We start from the raw sequence: 24,647 nt of genomic DNA on the forward strand, positions 1-24,647 counted from the left end.
TAATGAAGACCAAATGTCTTTGCAAAGTCAGATCTTACTCAGCAGAAGATGTAGGCTGTATCTTGGCAGAAACCTTACTATCCTGAGTGTGTGGCTGCTTACAAGCCTCTAAGGTGCTCTACCTGGTAAGAGCAGCCTGTTTGTATTAATTTTTTGACTTACAAAATTCACTAAGAAGAAACTAAGTGGACACTGACAAGAACTGTCTTGAATATAAACTTCATATACTTCCTTCTATCAATAGAATCAGTATTTTTAAGACCATACTAGCATCTTAGTGGCTAAGAGCATTCACACTGGGCTGTTGTGATCCACATTTGATTTGAATCTCATCTTTAAATACCTAATTGGACTATACTACAGAGTTAGTAGGTAGGTTCGTTGATTCATTTCATGAAGCCTGAACTTTGGGATGTTACATAGGTACGTTTGCTTCATAATAAAATACCTGCCCAACTACAATTCACTTTGACTATGTGACTTCCACTAGAAACAGAGAGAAAAAACAAAAAAAATCCCAAATTAAAACAAACAAACCCCCCCAAATTAAAAACAAACAAACAAAAATAAGATTAAGTGAAATTTATTACATCTTAATCTATTACATCTTTTTTAGATTTTCCAATAGTGGCATTGATTCTAAAATTTTACCCATGGAAAAAATGTTTATTTTACTGAATGACAGGTATCATAAAACCAGTAACTGGAAATTCTAGCAGAATGAACACTTCTACATTTACATTTCTAAGCAAGTTTTTTTGAAGTTTTCTTTTTGAGGCAAAACATATATTTTTTTTCAGTACAGGAAATGCTGGTAGCTATTAGCAAGTCTCATTGTCTTTTCTTTCTTTTTTTTTTTTTTTTTTTTTTAAATCTTTAAAGTCCTGTAGATGCTCAAAGAGCCACCTAGTATCAGAGACAAAGTTTTAAATTTAAAACTTTTAAAGCTTTACTAAAATATAGCCATTGGGATTTTCACGTTCGAAGAAAAAAAAAATAGAAACAGTGAACATGGAATGTTAGGTCCCAAACGACGTCATGAAATGCTGCAGCTTGTCTTAGAGCCTGCGTTTTATATTTTCTAAGTCTGTAAGAACATGTGAATGCGCTGAGAAGGCAGTGTTTTTAATCAGAACAGGAGTGAAATTGCACTAAAATTCTTCCAAATCTATACCTTCACATTTGAAGAAAACTAAAGAGAAGTGAGATATGTGACATAGGAATATCTCATATGAAATATGAGATATTTCTAACATTCACTAGTCCTGTTCTTTACAAGTACAAATTTCACCATTCACATTCATAAGACGTTTAACAAGCCTTAGACAGGAAATAACTATTTCTCTCTTACGTGTAAGATCATAGAATCATGGAATCATTAAGGTTGGAAAAGACCTCCAAGATTATTTGGTCTGATCATCACCCTACCACCAGTATCAACCAATATATCTTTTATTCTGTTGTTAGATAGTTTGAATGCCTTCTCCTTTCACTTTTCTTACAAATTCATTTGAAACAGGAAAATTTGACAGTCACATCAACACAGTGTGTAGTGGGAACAAAAAAAAAAAAAAACAAGTTTAATTATCTCCTAACCGTTGGCCCTAAAAAGAAAAATGAAGGCAAGATGACCACCATCACCTCTGAGGTACACAAAAAGTACTTCACAAAAGTTTAACTAGAATTTCATTCAGGTAGGTCTTTAAGTGGCCATTTGCAAAATAGGAAAACACTATTATTTTTATTATTTTTATTTCTTTTAAAATACTGAGAAATCATTTTTTGTCAGGTAATGTCAGAAATTACATTTCATGTAAAATTACTTATAAAGCTTTCTCTGATGCGTGCTGAGCTTTTTCTGTTTTCAAAACTAGAGAACAAGAGAGACCATAATAACTGACTGCCAGCTAGCACATTCACTTGGGTTGTCATTGTCAATTCTATATTCAGCTTGATTGTAGGGAGAAAAGTAAAAGCAAAACAGATAAAAAAAAATAAAAAAGTACAAGTTACATAAAAGAATGAAGTAACACAAATTTTTAAAATTTTTGGTCATCTACCAGATTCCTCTAACACTCACTATCTTCAAGCATTAGGAACTGTCCTGTATATTATATTTCACAGATTTCACAGAATTTCACAGAATTTTCTAGGTTGGAAGAGACCTCAAGGTCATCGAGTCCAACCTCCAACCTAACGCTAACAGCCCTCCACTAAACCATATCCCTAAGCTCTACATCTAAACGTCTTTTGAAGACTTCCAGGGATGGTGACTCCACCACTTCCCTGGGCAGCCTGTTCCAGTGCCTCACAACCCTTTCAGTGAAGAAGTTCTTCCTAACATCTAACCTAAAACTCCCCTGGCTCAACTTAAGCCCATTCCCCCTCGTCCTGTCACCAGGCACGTGGGAGAACAGGCCAACCCCCACCTCGCTACAGCCTCCCTTGATGTACCTAAAAAGAGCAATATGGAAAATACATCTTTAGAACAAAACTGAATGTAATAAAACCAATTAATTTTAAAATGATAAATCTCCTTTCTCCTTATTTCTTTCTTTTCTCCTTCCCCACTTAGCTGTTTGAGATTTATAAAAATTATAGAAAAATCACATTAATATACAACACAAAGCAAGAACATAGCCCAAGATTCATTCTCTTAATACAGTACAAAATTTGACTATTATTAAGTATAAAATATGTATGTTTAATCCTTTTTAGTGTATGATGAGACCAAAACCTTGCCACATAAACCCACTACGATGTTCAACAATCAAATTAAAACAAAGAAAACAATTTGGAAACTTAGATAGCTAAGAGATTAAAATTAATTCAAAACATAAAACAGATCACTGGCAGTGTATGATTCTTTGGAGCCCTTTTAGAAATGTTCTATAAAGCCAGCTAGGAATGAAATTTAAAGCATTTGATAGAAACAAAATACAATTCTATTACATAGTTCTATTTTTTATTTTTATAGCACTATTACTCACTATTAATTCGGCATGCAACAAAGAGCTAGCATTAAAAGTCTGTATTAAAAATGCTACACCATTCTGAGGACTACTATGAAAGTTTACACCTGCATGTATCAAACATTTGGGGTCATGGAAAATATACTGCAGAAAATACAATATTGTCCATTAGATTCTAATAAAGATTTTATATAATAACATCTGAAACATCTTCTGCAAGTTTTTATTGTGGTTCTGTGTGTGTGTGTTGCATTCTTTTTTTTTTTTTTAACATCCCCTTATGTCCTTCACAAAGACCTTCAGTTACATGTGTATGTCAGTATTTGTACAACACAGTATTTACATGAGAAAATTATTTTAAATTGCCTTCAATAGTTTTTTTCCCAGATCATCAGAGATGATACGCAGCATCACTTGTACACTTATGTACAGTACAAGTACATTATGTATTTTATGTTCTTTGCATACGAAGAAAAGTTTATATTGCACCATGTAATTTCATATAGAATTCCATTTCAGTTTTTACTGAGAAGTTTAGTTTTGAAAGAACAGCTCAACAACAAAAATGAATTTTCCAAGACATTTTCAGCAAGTTAAGTATTAGAAAAATGATACAATGGTAGGTTTTATATTTTACCTGAAGTCTGAGCCTATCCGTTTTCCATTCTCAGGTTCTCCAGGATCTGGACACAAATTGGATGCCTGTTTAATACCTCCCTCATTTACTGTAAAACAAAACAAAACAAACAAACAAACAAACAAACAAAATAATACTGTTTTTAGGAAATGCATATTTAAGCAATTAACAAACATGAAAAAGTATATCTATACCTTTTATCATTTAAAACAGATTTTCTACAGAATATGAACATCTACATAATATCTAATTTCAGTACATAACATTCCTCTCTATCTCAAGCAAAGCATGTATTCCTGTATGTTTAAAAATAATAATGAGTTTTCTATAAATTGTACTACTCAGCTATTTTGTTTGCTTGTAATACTACTGAACCCATATGTAAATATTACTGCTATTCCTTTACAAACATTCACATATAAAAGAGTGTTCATCAAGGCTGTAACATTTTACTCTGAACATAGTTTAATAAATGTCATCTCCACTGAGAGCTGACCTTTTCTCCTTGAACTTGAATGGGTAGGCTCATCCTGACAGAATCATCCTTAATTAAAAATGCAGATACCCCCAGAATGCCAGTTTGATTTGCATACATTTATCTTACAATAAACTAAAACAGATCTTCAGAGAGAAACTTCCTGTGAATCTTTCAATATGTTTTTCCAGAAATTTGTATGTAACCATTTACCCCCATTATATTGCTCCCTCTTCGTTTGTTTTTGCTTTGTGTTTTGCTTTTGTTTGTTTGTTTGTTTGTTCTGGTTTAACGCATCATGCACTTTCCCATAATTTCTATAGATTTGTAAAGTATATATTGCAAAAATAAGTTTCAGGCCAAAATAATTACATTCTTCAAAAAGTAGCACAGATTAGTCTGTTTTTATTTGGTAAAATCATGACCCAATAGAAGAATATTCTTTTCAGCAATTCAAGTTGACAAGAAACCAAGGGATTTATACTAAGAGATTGCTTGTTGGATTCATCTCTCTTTCTAGAGAATTACTCCAATGGATTCGCAATATGAGTTTATTAATATTAATTTATTAATATTAGTATCATAACTTTCCTTATAAGAAAAGGTTTGCATAACTAGGCTTATTTTCATATTGTAAAAAATGTAGTTTCTAACTATACTTCTAAAGGCTGTGCATTAAACCTAAGCTTTTCATGATGGCCAGTAACATTCAGAAATATCTGGGGGCCTTCCCTTCCCTGAAATTTGTTGTCTTACACATACACAAATGGAAGAATTGGCTCAATACCTCAGAGGAAGGCAAAGGCCAAATAAAAATGTTGTAGAGGATTGAAAGGAAAATGTGTCAAGTTAGCACTCTTCTCTAGTCAAAAACTGCCAAGCTCAGTCCTTGTCAACTGGGATCACAGACTTCTGCCCCAGCAGAGCTCTACCAAATTGGTTTTAATAGCAAATAAATGCAACCCCTGTTCATCTGCATCACTATGTTAGGGAACTTCGGATTAGCAGGGCTCTTCCTCAGAGCCATATTACTTTCCATCATTTCTCCCCCAGTATTGTAGATAAAAGCATGGACATAAAAACAAGTTCCCACTACTGTTGGAATGCATGTATTTCTAACAACTGTATATTAAAAATTGTATGTAATCTAATGATTCCTTAAACTGCATTCCACAAAGCCATCTATGAAGAACTTGCTAGGCAACTATTTTGAATTAATTATCTTAGAAATGTCCATTCATTTAAACAGTTTCAAAGCCTGAGAAATTCAGAAACATCACAACCAGCCAGTTAAACATAGACAGAACCTTAAAACTTGAGGTAGATAGAATTCACTGAGCAATTTTCCACAATGCAGGAAGGTAGAGGAATTATGTCTGACAACAAATAGGGAAAAAGATACCTTCTTGGTTTTGTGACTGTCCGTTAACTATCCTAACATTAAACATATGTTAAATATGTAGCTAGAAACTTACTCATGATGTTGGATAATAATAATAATAAAGATTTTATTATTTTTTAATTACTGTTTTGGGACTATATCATAGCATACAGATTTACATATATTATTTTTTTTTTTACTATAAACAAAGTAAAATTACCATATTAAACAACTATTTACGTTTATCAGTATTCAAGTTCTAATATTTAAAGTAGTTTTATTTTTATACAATACATTTACCTCTCTTAGGTAACACAGTAAATATAAATATTTTAAAAAAATAATCTATTGGATTTTACAGCACGAGAATTATTATATTCTACAATTTCTACCAAAAATGGCAACTTGAGAAACCATACTGTTTTCTGACATCTTAAATATAAAGACTTATTCTTTAAAATACTCTATGAAATTGATTTAAAAAATATAACTTTTATATTTATTCATATTCTTAAAAACCTAAAGTGTTATTTAAAGAAAATCAATAAAATACTTACAGTAAAAATAAATAAATAAAAAAATAAAACAACATATATGACAGTAGCAATCCAGAAGAAGGTTCTATGTAGAAGTCATAAAAATGATTTCTCCATCACATTTGGTCCCAAATCAGTAATGCATTTAAGGCCAAATGCAAATCCATTCTGATTTCTGTTCAGTACTTTACAAAAAATATGTACAACTTAAATTTTGAAAGTTTGTATTCAAGTTAATGTTTCCAGACATAATGCTTGATTTTTCAGTCTACTGTAATCCACTTCTCAAATAGCTCCCCAAGACTACCTCTTTATCTATCTGTCTATATATCTACCTACCTATCTATGTACTTACACTCCAGATATTCATGTGAGAGTTAGCAGTTTTAGGTTTTCTTTTCATTTAAAGTTAAAGGCAGAAAAGCATTCATTCATGGTCTGATCATGAAACTGAGAGCAAGAAATCTCAGAGTTCTAATTTAGATTGACCTTTTTTATGTTTTTAATGCAAAATGAAATTCATGCATACTTATTTCAAAATATATCATTATATCAGAAGCTACCATTCTGGCTTCAATATGTGCCAATCAACTATGCTGATGTCATGCTTTTGTTCTTACAGGGTAAACTTGATAACAATAAGCATTTCAACTAAGCATATGCATAAATGTTTGCAGGATTAGGGACTATCTTTTAAAAATAATTTCTAAATGAAGATAATTACATGGTATGTTAGATAACCGGTACATTAAAAAATAGGAAAAGACATACACATGAGAAATGTTAGATGATTTCTAAAGACTTTTATAATACAAATAATTTTACTACTGTAAAATAGGTATTCAATTATGCGTATCTTAGTTCCACTAACAGCTGAATGACCATCATCCTTTTTTTTAAAGACTCTACCTGTCACTGTAATGCAAATAGAGATCCAGCTGAGGTCACACTGGGAATTTTATCTAAATCAAAAGCTAAATACATAGGCTTTTCATGAAGTGCTTTCTCTTCAATTTCACCAACTACGGTGACTAGCTAACCAAATGATAGACTACAATATAAAATCTAGGTTATCTTTTTATGACCAGATTATGATTCACTAAAGGTACAAATCAACAAGGTTTTCACCTTTGCTTGTTATTGATTCATGTAAGTAATCTACTCTGTGTAACAAATAAGCCAGGATATAGAAGTTTTCAGTTTTACATAGACTATCATAACATTAAATGATATACAGTTTATTTAAAATATTTATTAATAACTTTAATAATTAATTTCATTACAATGACTTTTAAATATCACAAATGTCTGGTACTTTACTATAAATATGCAATCCTTATTAATGCTTATATAATGGAATAGTTAATGCTTTGCATAAAACATGTATAGAGAAACAATCTGTTTTATCAGCCATTTTACTACTTTCTAATTTGTAACTATGAAAGCACAAATGGACTCTGTCAAGAGACTTTAGTTATATAAACACTATTTATTTTGCTGTTATTTCTTGTTGTGTAATCACTCTACTTTGCAGTCACACGATATATATATATCAAAGGAACACTTGTTCTTAAGTATCTCAATACATTAGTTTTAAATAAAACAGAAATGTCTTTCAGAACTGTTTAGATGATGCAGTTTACAGAAAAGTTGAATGTGGCAATAAGCTACATTATAAAGCTGAACAGAAGTATATTTTGCTTTGTTTTTCTAACTTAAGAAAAGATCTTGCTCTGCTTGAAGACAGCTTTATATATATATATATAAAAAGTCTGACAGTTTAAAATCCAAAACTGAAAAATACTTTAAAAATATGCCAGTGTGCCCCTACTAAATTTTGGACTCTGAATCAATCTCCCTGGGGAAAAAAAAAAAAAAGTTTAAATGTGCCCAGCATAAGGAGCCTCAAAAGTAAGTCCTTCCACTCCTGTGAAGAATAATGATATGTAGTATAAACAGACATATGCTAATATGCTAAAGCATTTAGTCCATCCTTTAACTGATTACTTCATTTTAAAACATGGTTCTAGTCCAAAAAGGAGTTCTATAAAAATGGCACCTTCTTCTGAAAAAAAAAAAATATATCCTCTTTTAGGTAATTGTATATAAAATCATAGCTGTTTAATTTATGTCAAAAATGGTTTTGCTACTCCTTATGAGTTAATCAGGACTCAGTCCTATAAGATGCTGAGCACTTTCTGTTTCTACTTTCTTTAATTACAATTGAAGCACTAAGCATCTAAGCATCTCCAAATTTTTTAAACTTACAGGTAGTTAATCAGTTCAAAATGTCAAAGTTAATGAAGAAAAAGAGATTTCAGGAAGTGAACTCAAGGGTGTTGCTTGAAAAAGATATTTGCTTGTATGTTTGTAAATGAGAATGGGCTTTGGCTTGCATAGCCTTTTCCTATTAGTACAAGCTTTCAATTAAAATAACGTATCTCCTGATCTCAGCTAAGATTTCAGCTGACAACTGGGAGGCTGAATATTTATTTCTTTATAAACACTTTAATTTTAATGTGAAATTCCTGAGAAAATAACATCATTCCACAACACCAGATTTATAGAAAGTCTGCCTTTAGAGTAGAACCATATTTAAAATTTCACCATGCAGACTGGATGAACAGATTTAAGTTAGTTATACTTTTAGAAATACATAAACAATTTCAAAAACACACAAACACAGCACAAAGTTCACTCTTGCACTAGAAAAAAGTAACAAAAAAGGAGTACACTCACAGATAGAAAACTTGTTGCTGTTGTCTTTCCCTGGAAACAATTTAAATCCTCTAGATTTAAAATCTATGGCCTTTTTCACTAGTTAAAAAACAAACAAACAAACAAAAACACATATCAGGCAATACAGTCTAAAATATTTCATTTCATTTGATAAATTTAATCATGAAACTATATACAAATTAGAGTACCAGCTACCTAGCAAGCTCATATTTTGTACCTATTGTGGAAAACAATTTACTAAAACAAATTGGAGACCAATTTGTGTGCCTAACAAAGGACAGAAGTAAAATCTGTAACTAATTATTTCTCCTGCATAACTGAAAATAAAATGAAGGCCAAAAGTATTTATTTCCATGCACTATTATAAATGTAAAACATTGTCACATATTTATGGAACCTGGGAAATAAATAATAAAAAAAAAAGTTAGATATGTTGCTTGAAAACTGTTGACTCTTATGTGGTGTTTCTACTGTATACAGAAACACTAGTACTTATCTCCTTGACATCAAAAATAAAATAAAATAAATACTATAAAGAATACTTGCCAAAAGAAGTCAGCAACCTTTAAAAATAAAGAAACTCTAAAATTTTTGAAATAGCTGAATTTGGGGGGAAATTTTATTTTATTTTATTTTATTTCCAGTAACTGAGTATTTAAGAGGAAACAGTGTCATCCACAACATCTTATTGAAAGCACACTAGAATCAAAATATTTTCCCAAATCTAAATTCCATCAGTGTGCAAGCAATAGAGGATTTATACTACTTTCTGCATATATTCTGAAAAGGTTTAGTTAGCAGTAGAAATAACATATTTTTATCAACATATTTGCCTGTAACTTCATAGTTCAAAAATTATATTAAAAATCAGTATTACATTTCGTTAAAAAAATAGACAAAGAAACACTGTTACAGCTCACAAAAAAATCCTTCTAAAAGTAGCATACATTCTCAAGATCTACAGACACTCATATCCACCCCACGTTGAAGTGTCTCCACTAGTTCTTTTCAAATCTACCTTAGCTATGTCCCTAGCTTTAGTACCAAAAAAAAATTTTTATTCAGGATATATACAGATTTTATTATTCGTTTTAAATTATTTTTCACATAAAAACAGAAACCTTTCATTAATAGGAAAAAAAAAATCACATTATTTAACCAAACATACAAGGCTAAGGTACTTTTTTAACTAAAGAGAATTGGATATTAAAACTGAAATACAGTTTGCTGCTCTACTGTTGGATCTGCAGCTGCTTCTTTCTCCACTTGAAAATCCTTATTTTCAAAGTGTGATATGGAAGGTAGCTGTCTCGCACCTCACCCCGACTCACCACCGGCTGAACTATATGTGTAAAAGCTTATGTTTTGGACTGTTTTTGTGATAAAGGCAGTTAACTGAGGCAAAACATGTGGTGTTAATGTATTTTTGAAACAAAAAAAAAATAATAAAAAGAGAGTAAAACTGAAACAACAGATATAAAAAATTAAGAGAGAATAAAACAGAAACAGAGACTTAAACTTGTTTCTTTCACTCAAGTGCTGTTTTCTCCAATTAATTTTGCCAGTGAATAATGAACCCTATATAAAAGAGGACCTAACTAAAATAATAATAATAATTTAAATTTAATATACAGGTTAATATTAGGTACATTATAATCAAGTGACTTCATAGACTACATACATTTACAAGCTATAGGGAAGAGGAAGTTTTATGTTGACTATCAGGAAATAATGCTGTGGAATACAGAGATAAAAGGAATTAGGTCTAAGAGAATTTAACCCCAGAAGACAGACAGTATTCTATCAAAGAATTATTTTGCACCTGTCAAATTATTATAGGAAAATAGTGAATAGTGATATTACTACTTATACAAAGCAAAAATACCAAAGTAGCAAAATAATATTATTAAGTAACAGTAATCATTACCATGCACAAGAGCAGAAAAAAAAAATTAGGAAAAAACAACTAGTAAATAAGACACTTTATAGGATAGTTGAGAAGTCATGATAAATATTTTACACTTCCAGCAGAAGAAACTATATTTTCATCTAAGTAAATGAAGGTTTTTATTTCACAATGTAAAATGTAAATTTCCATCATAATGTAACCTACGTACATTCCCAATGGTTCTGGGAAGTAAGTTATTTGCAGGAGTGGAATGTATCTGTTATCAGAAAATACTATTATTATTATTTTAAATAATTGAAGCCTTAAGCAATGCTATAGTCAGTGGAAGTCACAGACATAACTGTACCCTCAAACTGCAAAGCCATACTGAAATAATAACAATCACAGAATCAGGGAATCACAGAATCACACCGTAGTTGAGGTTTGAAGGGAACTCTGGAGATCATCTAGTCCAACCTTCCTATTCAAGCAGGGACACCTAGAGCACACTACCCTAGACTGTGTTCAGGTGGCTTTTGAATATCTCCAGGGAAGGAGACTCCACAGCCTCTCTGGGCAAACTGTTCCAGTGCTCCGTCAACTTCAGAGTAAATAATTTCTTCCTCATGTTCAAGCAGATCTTACTGTGTCTCATTTTGTGCCTGTCATCTTATTGCTGAGCACGACAGAGAAAAGTCTGGCCCCATCCTCCTGACACCCTTCATATACTTATACTCATTGATAAGATTCCCCTTGAGCCTTCTCTTTTCCAGGCTGAACAGTTCCAACTACCTCAGCTTTACCTCATATGGGAGATGCTCCAGGACCTTTATCATTTTAGTAGTCTTTTGCTGGATTGTTGTATACTGGGGAGCCCAGAATAGGACACAGCACATCAAGGCTGAGTAGTGAGGGAGGATTACCTGCTGGCAATGCTTTTCCTAAAGCACCTAAAGCATTGGCCTTCATGGCTACAAGTGCACATTGCTGGTTTATGGGCAATTTGTCCACCAGGATTCCCAGGTCCTTCTCTGCATGCTCTCACATAACGTTGGGAGATTTTTAAGATGCTCTTTGTACACATATATGAACCTATGAGTACAGCTGTAAGCTTCTCTAGGCCTTTGAGCATCAATGTAAAATAACTCATGGATCAGACAACATGCCTGGTATTTTTGTAACACCAAAGTAAAATGGGAGTGGGCTTGAATGTATGATCTCAGGTGCTGGGATGGGTTTTAGTTCTAGTATTAGGGAGATGTGTGTCCTTTATTTTTAGAAATCATCATACCAACATGACAAAGACAGAAGACCTTTTCTTTGCTTCTTTTCAACCTCAGTCCTCAAATGGCATATCCACAGTTTACATACACAAGAAACAGAGTTTACAATATATAAAATGGAACTGTAAAATAGACATGAGGTTCAACAAGACCAAGTGGAATGTGCTGTCAAGGCAACCCAAACATTAATAAAGACTGAGGGATGAAGGGAGAGCAGCCCTATGGAGAACAACTTAGGAGCAATGCTGGATGAAAACCTCATCATGAGCTGGCAATGTGTGCTTGAAGCACATAAAACCAGCCACACCCTAAGCTGCATCAAAAGAAGCATGGCCAGCATGTCAAGGGTGGTGATTCCCTGTGCTCTGCTCTAATGAGGCCCTATCAGGAGTACTGCATTCAGCTCTGGGGCCCCTAGCACAGGAGATACATGAGCCTTTTGGAGTGGGTCCAGAGACCATGAAAATGATCAGAGGACTGGAATACCTCTCGTAGGGTAAGGAGGCTGAGGGAGCTGGTGTTGTTCAGCCTGTATAAGAAAAACTCCGGGAAGACCTTATAAGGCCTTCCAGTACTTATATGGGGCCTACAAGAAAGACAGGGAGAGACTCTTTATCAGGGAGTTTAGTGATGGGGCAAGGGGTAATGGCTTTAAACTAAAAAAGAGAAGGTTTAGATTAGATATAAGGAAGAAATCGTTCATTATGACAGTGGTGAGGCACTGGAACTAGTTGCCCGGAGAAGCTAAGGGTGCCCCATCCCTGGAAGTGTTCCAGATCAGGCTGACTGGGGCTTTGAGCAACTTGACTTAGTGGAAGGTGTCCCTGCCAATGTTAGAGGGGTTGGAATTAGATGGTCTTTAAGGTTCCTTCCAACCCAAACCATTCTATGATTTTATAACTATTTGCAACACCTTGCTATGGCTATTAAATAGTACAAGGAAAGCAAGCAACAAGAACTCTGAATGTTCTTTACCCAAAAAGAGGTGAAACATACTTTTATTTTATTTTATTTTATTTTATTTTATTTTATTTTATTTTATTTTATTTTATTTTATTTTATTTTATTTTATTTTTTACTTTTGTTTAAATGCTGATTTATTGAACAGTACTTTAGTAATACAGTGTGAGGGAGCAGCTATAGGAATGTATTTTGTACAAACATGTGCAGTGACTAAAATATGTGTCAGGCTGTATATGCATATACATACATACAACCTAGACACATACAGACAATATATAGACTATGTAATTTTATCTAAAGCTACAGGGTCCAGTGTTTTCTGCAAATACAAAAGATGAAACTGAAGACTTCATTGAGGAAGGAAGGATATAAAGAGTTCTAAAAATAAAAGAAGTCTGCATGGGAGATGAAATTTTGCATGCCAGATGGGTGATCTGAGATTCTGGTAATAGAACAAGCTTGTATACACAGTAGTCAATTGACATATAAACTTAAAGAGGTTCAGAATAATTTTGTTGAAGTCTTTGTCCTAAATATCCTCTTACGCAAGATAATGAAGCTTCAGGTACTTTTAGGCAATGTTTTAGACACACTGAAAAAAAAATATATTTTTTTTCCTTTTGTAGAAAAGTTACATATAACTGTATATTTATTCATATTCTGTGGCTTGCTGGTTTTTACATTTTTCTATGGAAAGCAACTCATAGGATGAAAACTCCTCAGAACTTATGAGCTACACATTTTGATTAGGTCCTTGAGATTTTTAGAATAGAACCACATGCCTATTTTCTACAAACACTGTCTCAGAAAATAAAAAACAACAACAACAACAACAACAACAACAACAACAACAACAAAAAAACAAAAAAAAAAAACCACTGATTTCCCAGTTTATTTTTGTCTTTCTATACCATATTTGTCTTAACTGCAGTATGGATGTGTTGAAAAGGATGGAGATCTTTGGAATACTGCCTAAACATCAGAAACAAACAAAGTGTTCCATATGCTTAAGAACACTCTCCATGATTTAACAGAACATGTTGCTGTTGACAGAGAAACAACATGCTTCTTGAGGAAACTGTTTTATATTTATCTTAGTTAATCAGTATGAGAATCAAGAATTGCAAAGTATTTCTTATTTCTTAATACAGGATGAATGACATGACTAATGGGAATCAGGATGTAGAAAACAGGGAGAAAAACTACTGATAGGTTTCCATTTAAGCTTCAATAAATTAAGTTCCAGATGTCAAAATGGCAACTTAAATTTAAGTGTTGAGTTACACATAAAGCAAAACAAAAAAGGATTCAAGTAATGTGAAGCCAGCAACCACCTGACTCCATGTTTTTTTTCCCTTAATATCTGCATCCAAATTTTTATTTCAAAGGCAGATATACTTTCAAGTATATCTGAAGGAATTGCTGTGTTATGAAGGTACACAGTCTTTCAAAATATTCTAAGACATAGGTCTTAATTCTGTATTCATAGTTAAAAAAAATAATAATAAATTTGGAAACAATACCTTAATACTGCCATTTTACACATTTGTACTTTTGATGATACATATACAAAATATAGGCAAAAGGTTGACCACTAGACTGGTCTCAATTTTCTCTGATGACATTTGTCTCAATAGGTCAACAACTTTTGGAATTCCTGGTTTCTTATTACAGAGACCAAAAATCAAGTCAAGATTTTTAACCATGATTACACATGGTGGTACAAGCTATTCTGAACAAAATATAACTTCCATATAATATTCCAGTGGATTACAGGAAGTAGAAAGTCAGTAGCAATCTCAGAAGCGCTAGGCAGGAAAAAAAGAGGAAAACAAAGAACACAGAGAGTTTGAACTCTCCTTCTAATTATCAATTATACAGCTCTACCAACTTTCTTCAGAGGTTTATCTACTTAGCTTTTAGCCTGTGGTAAAGCCTTGACTCTTTTGAGAGGGATGACATAACCCAATGAGCTGGCCTGTCAGACTGATTATGATTTATACTTAGTTTAGATTCATGTCATTCTGATATAAATAACAGTAGAAGATGGAAGTTTGTACCAATACAACAACTTAACTCTGAACTGAACAAAAAAGGCAGAGTAACTATATATATATATATATATATTATAATTTCAAAAAGTGGAAACCGATGTTTTAAATTACATTAATATTTAAGATAATATCTGCTATTTATGATATGTAAGGAGATACAAAACCTTGTGAGAGAGGACTAATCTTGACAATTACTGCATTTAGCACATTTACTCTTTATGCCAGTTCCTATATTAAAAAGCACCTCAGCCAAATAAGAATATATGTACGTATATTTTAGGGCTGCCTATTATACAATAAAGACTTAGAAATATAATTTCTGTAGGAACCTTGAATACAATAATCTCTCAGACACTAGAAACAAAGCTTACAAACTAAGAGCTATTTCTCATATTTTACAATTCTGGCTCTGCTGAAGAAGTATATCCTGAGAGACATGCACAAGGCAAAAACTTCCAGATGGAAAATTTCCTTCTATAATATGGAAGCATCAAGGATAACCATGCAAAATACTCTATTTAAAACACAGACAACTCAAAAATTCATGTATTTGTTTTAGTTATGCAACAGCATTTATGTAGAGAAATTGTCTAACTTGTCTTGTCCATACTTTCTTACTTTTCTACCAAGTACAAAGAACATTTAAAATGTTGAAGACTGAAATTCACCAAAACCAAAAGTTACGCATGTAACAGGCACTCAGGTTGTATTACTACAAGAAACTACACAGAGTAAAAATCATTGGAAACTGAGGACTCTTCCGACCATGTATACTTCTTTCCTCTTTAAAGTAGTTGCTCATAGTAGTTCAAACACCGAAACAGCCCCTTTCCTGAAACTCTCTCACATTAAATTCACTGCACCCCAGCTAATAGAGGAGAACAATACCATATTATCAAAGCCGTATTTCATGACTGCACTTAAATTATTGCCCTCCTTAAATGACATCTGCTGAGATACAATAATATGAAAAAAAAAAAAAGGCAATAGACTGCTCATTTGGCTGTGCCTATATATGAAGGCAGGGGATGGCAATTCAGGAGAACTATAGAGCTGTTCTCAAGCCATGAAGGGAGGAAATCAGATGGGCCAAGCCCCATCTGGAACTAAATTTGCCTAGTATAGCATAAGACAATAAAAAATGCTTTTAAAAATACATCAACTGCAAATGAAACCTCGAGGAGTATCTCCATCGTTTATTGAATATCAGGTGAAATGTAGTGATGAAAGATAGGGTACTTAATGTCTTTTTTTAACTCAGTCTTTACAGTAAAGCTAATTATTCTCAGGGTGCACAGCCACCTGAGTTGAAAGATGATGACAAGGAACAAGATGAAGACTACTACATAATCAATAACAGTAAGCATATTCTCTGCATTTATGCTATTCAGGAAATAACAAGTAATTAACTGCTTTCTAAAGAGAGAGGAAAATAGTTGTTTTTAATACAGCTTAGAACCGATACAGTTTAGTGCAGAACCACTGATTGCTCCAGAACAGAAAATATTAGATTATGACAGATTTTATTTGATGCATATACTATTTCTAATGATGGAAACAGGAGTCCAGTATACTCTGGATTTTCCCACATACATTGCTTATATGCAGATATATCAAATAAATCATACATGATACACTGAATTAGACATATGCTTGGAATTATGTGTTCCAAAAACGTTGGTATACATGCACAGCAGATCTACCAAGCCTTAAACTTGAACTTATTATTCATGCGCAGGTCGTTTTTTTATTTTTTTTTTTTTTTGGGGGGGGGAGTATTTGTTTGTTTGTTTTTTTCATACACTGCATGTTTACTAGGCATGTAACATATATAGTTATCCAGAATTTCCAAACTCTGACTACACAAGTCCTAAATATGAAGATGTCATTGCGATTACAACTTCACCACTTCAAGGGACTGTAAAAGGCAGAAAAAAAAAAAAAAATAAGAAAGGTGAAAGGTGTGTGTGTATGTAGATATTGCAGCCTATTTAGATTTCAGGTGATAGCACTTCAGGCTCCAGAAATCTTTATTTAAAAAAAATCTGAACCAAAGTATTGCATAACAAACCATGCACAAACACACTGATGATGTAGCACAATTTTCTAGTCTTTTTGCATCTTGAAGGTTGGCATTAGAGGATGTAAATAGAGAATTATATAAGTAGATAATGATTATTTTTTTTAATATAAAGAATGATTCAAGATGAGCAATCAGACTGTAAAGTTAACCATCCCCTTTTCACACTATTTTCTTTTTTTTTTTTTTTGAGTTTATTTGTTTCAAGATCATACTATAGTTTAAGCACAGTATCTTTGTGCACAATAAAATGACTAAAATAATATCAATTACTTTTTGACTCCTTGCAAAAAGGAGAGATGTTTAAACAAAGCTACTGTTCATTACGATATATTAAATGAATAAAATGAGATTTTGAGTCTCTTCCAGGTATATAAATTTTGCTGGCTGAAGATCTGATTTAGTATTACCCCTTCCCACAGTCAAAATGTTTTATCCAGAATGAAAGAAAATATAAATGAAACTGAATGTGTTTTTTTTTTTTTTTTTTCATAAAATGATGGTTCAACAAACACAATTATATACTTTAGAATCATATGTCTATGGCTTCATTAACCTAATGTGTGCATTTCATGTTTATATTAAAATATAATGTATTTTGATTTTACTTTAATACGATACATTTTCATTTTAATAGTGCAAGTTCTCAGTTCATTCTTAATCTACAGATGAAAACCTATGACGATTTTAAGAGAACAGTACTGTGTATTACATTAGCCATGTACAATTTAATATGTACTTGAAAAATTCTCATTGGGTTCTTATCACAGAAAAAATACACTGAAAGGAAAGACTACACCAAAAGGAAAAAAATCTCTTCTCTTGACTTAAAAGTATAACTGCTGAAGAGCTGCTGGAACAATACAATTATTGCAAGTTTTTGCAAAATAGGAACGCTCTCACTTTACTTCCACTAAAAATTACGAAAATATTTTACTTCTTTAGGTAACTTCCAACAAATATAAAGAACATCTTTGAACAATAATGTAATGTAATTATGATCTGAACTTTATAAACTGTGATAGAACAAGTACTGATAAAAATAAAATGTGTGTGATATATGTTATATAATATAGGTTATTCTATATATTAGTACCGAGCTAAGAATGATGAGGAGGAATGATGAAGAAATAATTTTAAGACTTTGAACATCATAAAAGTTCTGTATAGGGACTACCTTTGGTCAGTTTGGGCCACCGGTCATGGCTGTGCCCTGCCCAGCTTTTTATGTGCACCCCCAGCCTCCTCACTAGCAGGGTGGCATGAGAAGCAAAAAAGTCCTTGATTTAGTATAAGCTCTGATCAGCAACAACAATAACAAAGGCGCTATCACCACTATTTTAATCCTAAATACAAAGTCAGTTACAGTGAATAAAATGAACAACAAAACCAGGACACCATGCCTTTTGTCTATTTTGCATGTCTCCCAATAGATGTGCATCTGGCTACCGCAGTTTTGCTTTGCAGCCTTTCCTGACAGCCCTTGAACTGCACAAGCACAGGCTGCTCTATAAGAGAAGGTTGTTAGTGGCCGCTTTGAATAAGTGTGTGTTAAAAAATGCTACAACTTCATTTTTAGTATTTTGTAGTTATTTTAGAGCAATAATAAATAGATTCAGAAGATTTTTTTTCTCTCCTTTTTCTTCCTTCTAATCACACTAGACTTAACTATTGGATGAAAACTGATCTCCTTTCCAAAGATGACTTTGAAGTTGGAAGATGTAAAGAAGCTTAAATCACCATTATCAGTTTTTAATCTAAGAAAAATATTTAAATTAACAAACCATGGATTATAGATTTCATCCAGCAAACAGATGTCTATTTATCTCAATGAACACATTAAAGAGGTATTTCCAAACACTTTATGAAAAGTTAAACAAATATAGTTATGCTAATGAGAATTTCTTGTGACTTTATGAACTACTGCCACTTCGAAGACACAGAGTACACAAACCTTATGTATGAGTATTCTTATACAAATACATGAATGCAAAAATCTTACTTTTACTGCAAAATATATTGATTTTCTTCACATTCACATTATTATAGTTGTGGGTTTCACTCATCACACACACTAAAGAAAAAACCTGCAAACATATGCAGTGGTTGCTTACATGACTCTATTAAAAATCTTTAACAGCTCTTAGTAAAATCTCTGCTTCCCTGCTCCTCACTTTCTTTTTCTTCTTCTAAAGAAGAAAATCTCATAAAATGTAGGATGTAGGAATATATTTTCTATCAAATCTTTAAAAAGCTTACATCAAATAATCACAGAGCAGTGCTACGATTTTACTGAATCTTTCAAAAAAAAAAAAAAATCAAGACAGTCAAATAACTCCCTCTTTGGTAAATAAACTGATTGAAGAGTTTCATTAGCACCCAATTTAATTCCTCTTTCATTTTCTCTTATATTTTGTGTGTTCTCACTTTATGACTCTCTTTTACTTTAGAACAAGTTTTAAACTAATCTTGTCTCCTACCTTCAGACACTCTCCTGCAACACAGCACAAAAAGAAATCCAGGATTAATGGGGAACATCCAGCAGCAAAGGTCTTTTTTGTTTTGTTTTTTGTTTACCCCTCGCTGAATCATTTTTTCCTGGTTATAACTATGATACTACAAAGTCAGATATCAAAAAGCTTAAGGCAAGGTGTGATAGTTAAGAGTTCTAAAAGAAGAAAGTGGCAAGGACAGAAATGAGAAAGCTTTTTTTTTTTTTTTTTTATAAAGGAAAAAATGCTTAAAAAGTAGGGAAATAAAAGAGAATGAAGACATCAGTAAAATGAATAAAATAAACTCTCAGAGGTATTTAATGAAGATGAATGTGTACTCCTGTATTTAAAATGAGCGTGTATCTTTAGACAGTCCAAACGTGCTGTGAAAGCACTCACTAAGAAAAGTTATAAAATATTGCTCATTATGTTTGCATACATTGGAATAAAAATTCTACTGTGCTAAGAAAGAGAAGATCAACCTAATATGAATTCTAAAACAATTCAGTAGCATCAACTACATTACTAAACTGAATTCTTAGTTTAATGAGACACAGATTATACAAAAGAACAAAATGTCAGATTATCCCCCATTAATGTAGTTATGACCATGCTCACAGTACTTAAATACTTCAACAGAAAATAAACAAGATAAAAATCACATTTAATTTCCTTTCCTGACTTCACACCTGAATAAGACAGATCATACTAAAAACTGTGATGTAATAACCATATGAGCTTCCTCCCACCCCATTTTGAAATAGAGGAAGCAATACACTTTCCTGAGCTTGAATTCTTGGTTCATGAGAACTTAAGATCAAAAAGATTCTGTTTTTCTTCTAGCTGTAGCATCTAAATATATTCTTCGTTGGCTAATCAACCTGTAAAATCAACCTGTCTTGAAAGCAAGATTTTCACCTCCTCCTTCCAGAAGAGTTCCTCACTCCAATAAGAAGAATTCTTCTCACACTTCACCCTAATATACCTGTTTATATCTTATATACTTATTTGTCTTTACATTCCCTACATATTTGCATTCACTTCCTGAAATACTTATCCCTTCATCATTACATTTTCTTTTGTAAGGTCAGATGCTCAGAACAATATAATAGCAGTATAGTACTTTTATTTATCTGATTCAGTCTGAATTCTTTTTGATGAAGGAACTGTAATCATGTACAATACTCCTCACAAGATCTCACTGTCACCTTATTATTTATATTTGCACTGCCCTATCACTTGTGGAAATATTTCAGAGAAAGCTACTGGGTTTCCTTTTTCATCTTTTAAGTAGTTGTAATAAAAATTCTCTCTTCTTCTGTCATTTCCAGCTTAGAAATTCTTCTAAGAAGCTTTCTTAGAATTTCTAAGCTGGAAATTCTTCTAAGAATTCCAGAGAAGAAATTCTTCAACCATCCTTTGACACAAACTACGATTATTTCTGAAGTCCAGATAGTAAGTGTGGTAGACTAATTTTGATCTAGTAGATTAACTTTAGACAGATAGAGACCTCTAGTTCTCTCTTTCATAAAAAGAACACAAAAGTCAGTTTAATAATAAAAATAATGTTGTTTACCATTTCTGGAAGAACTTATTCACAGAACAATACAACAGAATCCAACATTAGGACTCATTCTAGAGTTAATATTTTGCATCGATGACAATATAATAAAGTATGGCACTATTTTGATCTAACTAGCAACATTCTAAAAACAGTCTATGGTAAAAACTACATGTACAGTAAATTTTTAACAAATCATGTATGTGCATGTTTCAAATGGTAAGTTTTAGTAAATTGTATTTAGTATATTAAATCTTTATCTTTTCAAGCATAAATTACCTCGCATAGGTTTGGAAGCAAAATTTTTGAGTTATGCTCAAGAACACGGGAAAAAAATAGATTTCCAGAATATAACCTAATTTTTAATATCTGTTAAGTACAGAAAGAATTAAAAAAGGAATTTACATAAACTTCTTAAGCAGGTCTAACAAATAGTTACATAGGAAATTTAAATACGCAGAGCAAGACAACTGGTTGGATATTTTTGTAATGTTTTCATCGTCAAAGAGAAGCTAAAATGTTTCAGTAGAAACTCACATGAAACTCTATAGAAATACCTGTGGAATATCTCCCCAACATGGAAATTACTTCCTGTGAAGAAACTGTAGTCACACATTCACAACCATTCCTTCAAAACATGTCTGTGTAATGAGAAATTTTGTATAGTAGACCATAACAGGTTAATTAGTCAATCTGATACATTTTCATGGCTACTGTAAGCGTACTATCAAAAATTGGTGATTACCAAGCGAAACCATTTTTTTTCCTCAGTATATGAATATCCACTCTACTATCAGATGTATACTGTGATGTGGGTATAACACAATAAAATTATGTTTAGAAGATGTCTAACAAACGCTAACAAAATCAAGACTATAAACTTGCCATGAGGGAAATAAACTGCAGACACAGCTAGGTAAGGACTTCGTTCTCTAGGAGAGTGTACACAGTATTGATCTCATCTGTACATCTGCTGCGGTTTAATATTTGGATAAAATAATAATAATAATATAAAAAACAACCAACAAAAAAAAAACACATAGCATTAGCTTAGCAAAATCTTGTCCCTTGTTGTCATCCCCTCCCCAGCCCCCCCCCCCGGGACCACCCGCAGTGTAAAATTTTGTACTTTAACATGGCAACGTAATTCAGAAGAGCCTTATATATATGTTAGATTAAAGGACAGGTCAGAGGAGAAAAGGACAGTGAAACAACAGTGGAGAGGACATTGTAGTACAATGACTACAAACAAGTGATAGAAGAAACTGTATGTATATCACAGTCACTGCCAAACCTAACCGCCAAATTACTATACTCTTATATCCATGAATTAGAAGAGATTATTACAGACCTTCAGATACTCTTTCATAACTGAAAATAAGACTGTTTTCTACTTTTTAAACCTGACCAAAGATATTCTAAACAGAATGCCTAGCCATATAATCTGTAGAAACCAAACTCTTAATTTGTATCAACTGATAACCACAAAAAAAAATTTGTATTGATAGAAATTAAAACAATTAAGAGACAAAGCTATTTCATGATTTGTTTTGCATGCAAACCAAATCAAATACAGTTCTTGTTTTTTATAACCTACTTAATTTACATAATGTTTTAAAATTCTGTACAACTGCAGCTGTGTCAATAGGTCTTAGTAGATGAAGCTACAGTCATTTATGCAAGGTGACTATCTGATCCAGTAGGATAACAGATTCCACTCTAAAGTTGTCTTTACAAAACATCGACCATATAAAAAGACATCTACAAATTGCTTGTGCTATAAAAGCTCTTGCTTTTCAATATTTTTGTGTTTGCAAGTTCTTCAGGTACAATAGCTTTACATGAAACAATGGACTAGCATAAAATAATAAATAATAATACGTAATAAATTTTATTCAATAACATTAACCTGCACCATTAACATCTGTAAATGACAAAAAAAAAAAGACAATCCAATTTGTTTCTGAATGTCTCTGGTGGTTAAATTAAGACATTCAAGCACTGCTGTTACTCAGATTTAATTTTCATATTGCCGTTTACCTTTAAGTGAAATAAATCTTGCTTTGTGTAGGCTCCAAGTGTTCATTATTAGTACTTTTGCATGTGGATTAAATCATCTGAATATAGGAATATAGCAAAACTTTAGATTTAATAATAACTTAATACTCTCCACTGAATGCCTTACTGTACAGTCACTAATGTCCATTCACTGATTTCATGATTTCATATTTGATAGAATAAAAATGTACACATATTTAAAAAAGCCAAACCTTTGCTGAAGATGTTATCAGAACGGAGATGGATACATCTACACCACTGGTTAGTTTAGAACAAAACAGCTATTTACAAAGTACAGTTTTGTTGTTTAATTGCTTATTTCTAAACATATATGTAGCACAGAATAATGTTTTTATCTCAACTTTTATCTCACACTAGCCTTGACAATGAAACACAATGATATAAATTATAAAGTGAAAATTCCTTGCTCTTCCCTCCCCCCTTTTTTTTCCTATAATTTAAATTAATTTAAATTACAATGACAATTTTACTTACATTTTTTCATCTGTCTGCCCTCATTAGAACTCACTTTTTAGTAGATTTAATTCCTTTCCCATTTGGTTTAATCACACTTCTGGAATGTATACCTGACCTTTCATTTTTGATTTATACAGAATATTTTTCCATAACTACATGGGCACAAGTAAAATAATATCCAATACCTCTATGAGTAACAACTGCAAGTTCTTTAGTTCTTTCTATCTGCTCAGCTTTTCTTGGTCGTCTTCTTGTGCTTTGTATGTTTGCTTGATGAAGGGAGAATTCTTCCTTGGAAGAGGCGGATTCCAGAATTGATTTTCTTATATTCATAGCTTGCACATGTTGCTCTTCAGAAGGTTGTCTATGGGTGGATACAGTAACATCTGCAGATGTGCTAGCAACAGTAATAGCACCAGTTGTGACCGCAATAGGCTCCTCTAACTCACCAGTGGAGGCAGTTTTGATCAAAGTGGAAGAACCTGTGGGACACACAGTAGCACTGGATGCTAACTTTTTCTTTTGAATTGCGTTTTTCTGTTAAACCTAAGAGATTAAATTTCCCTCTGTTTAACATAGTGAAGACAACTGACATGAAAAGAAGAAGGTCAATATGGTTTATTTAAGTTTTGGAAGTAATCAGAACATTTTTTAATGGTAGTGAACATTTTTGTAATTATAGTGATATTATACATTTAGTTTTAAATGTGCTGCAAATGTTTGTAGTATTAACTTTTGTACCAGTCAGAATGAGAGCACATAATTTCTACCCCTTGAAATTCAGCCAAAAAAATACCATGGCTGAAGCAGAAAATAAAGCCATATCATTAAAGCAGAAAATAGAGCCGTATCTACCCCATGAGTGGAAAAGTGATAACCGTCTTCTTGAGGAGTGATACAATAGAATTATGTGGTAACCTAGGTAGTAGGTGAAACTTTGGTAGTTCAACTGCTAATAAGGCTGTCAAATATGTTCACATACCCAATTCTTTCATCAGCTCTTGACAGGGTTCTAAAAGCTCATTAAAGCATTTAGCGTTGATACAAGGCC

General features: G+C 32.4%; 1 protein-coding gene across 1 annotated transcript in view; it reads right to left on the reverse strand.

Annotated features, from left to right (window-relative positions):
* Positions 1 to 24,647, reverse strand: part of CSMD3 (CUB and Sushi multiple domains 3) — a 681,859-nt gene that overhangs the window by 399,278 nt on the left and 257,934 nt on the right. Inside the window, exons 7-9 of the mRNA XM_032181613.1 lie at positions 23,782 to 24,078; positions 8,741 to 8,818; positions 3,610 to 3,697 (exon numbers count right to left, since the gene is read on the reverse strand). Of these exons, the coding sequence (XP_032037504.1) occupies positions 3,610 to 3,697; positions 8,741 to 8,818; positions 23,782 to 24,078 (463 nt within the window). The remainder of the gene's footprint in view (positions 1 to 3,609; positions 3,698 to 8,740; positions 8,819 to 23,781; positions 24,079 to 24,647) is intronic.

Source organism: Aythya fuligula, chromosome 2 (genome assembly GCF_009819795.1).
Source record: "Aythya fuligula isolate bAytFul2 chromosome 2, bAytFul2.pri, whole genome shotgun sequence".
NCBI lineage: Eukaryota > Metazoa > Chordata > Aves > Anseriformes > Anatidae > Aythya > Aythya fuligula.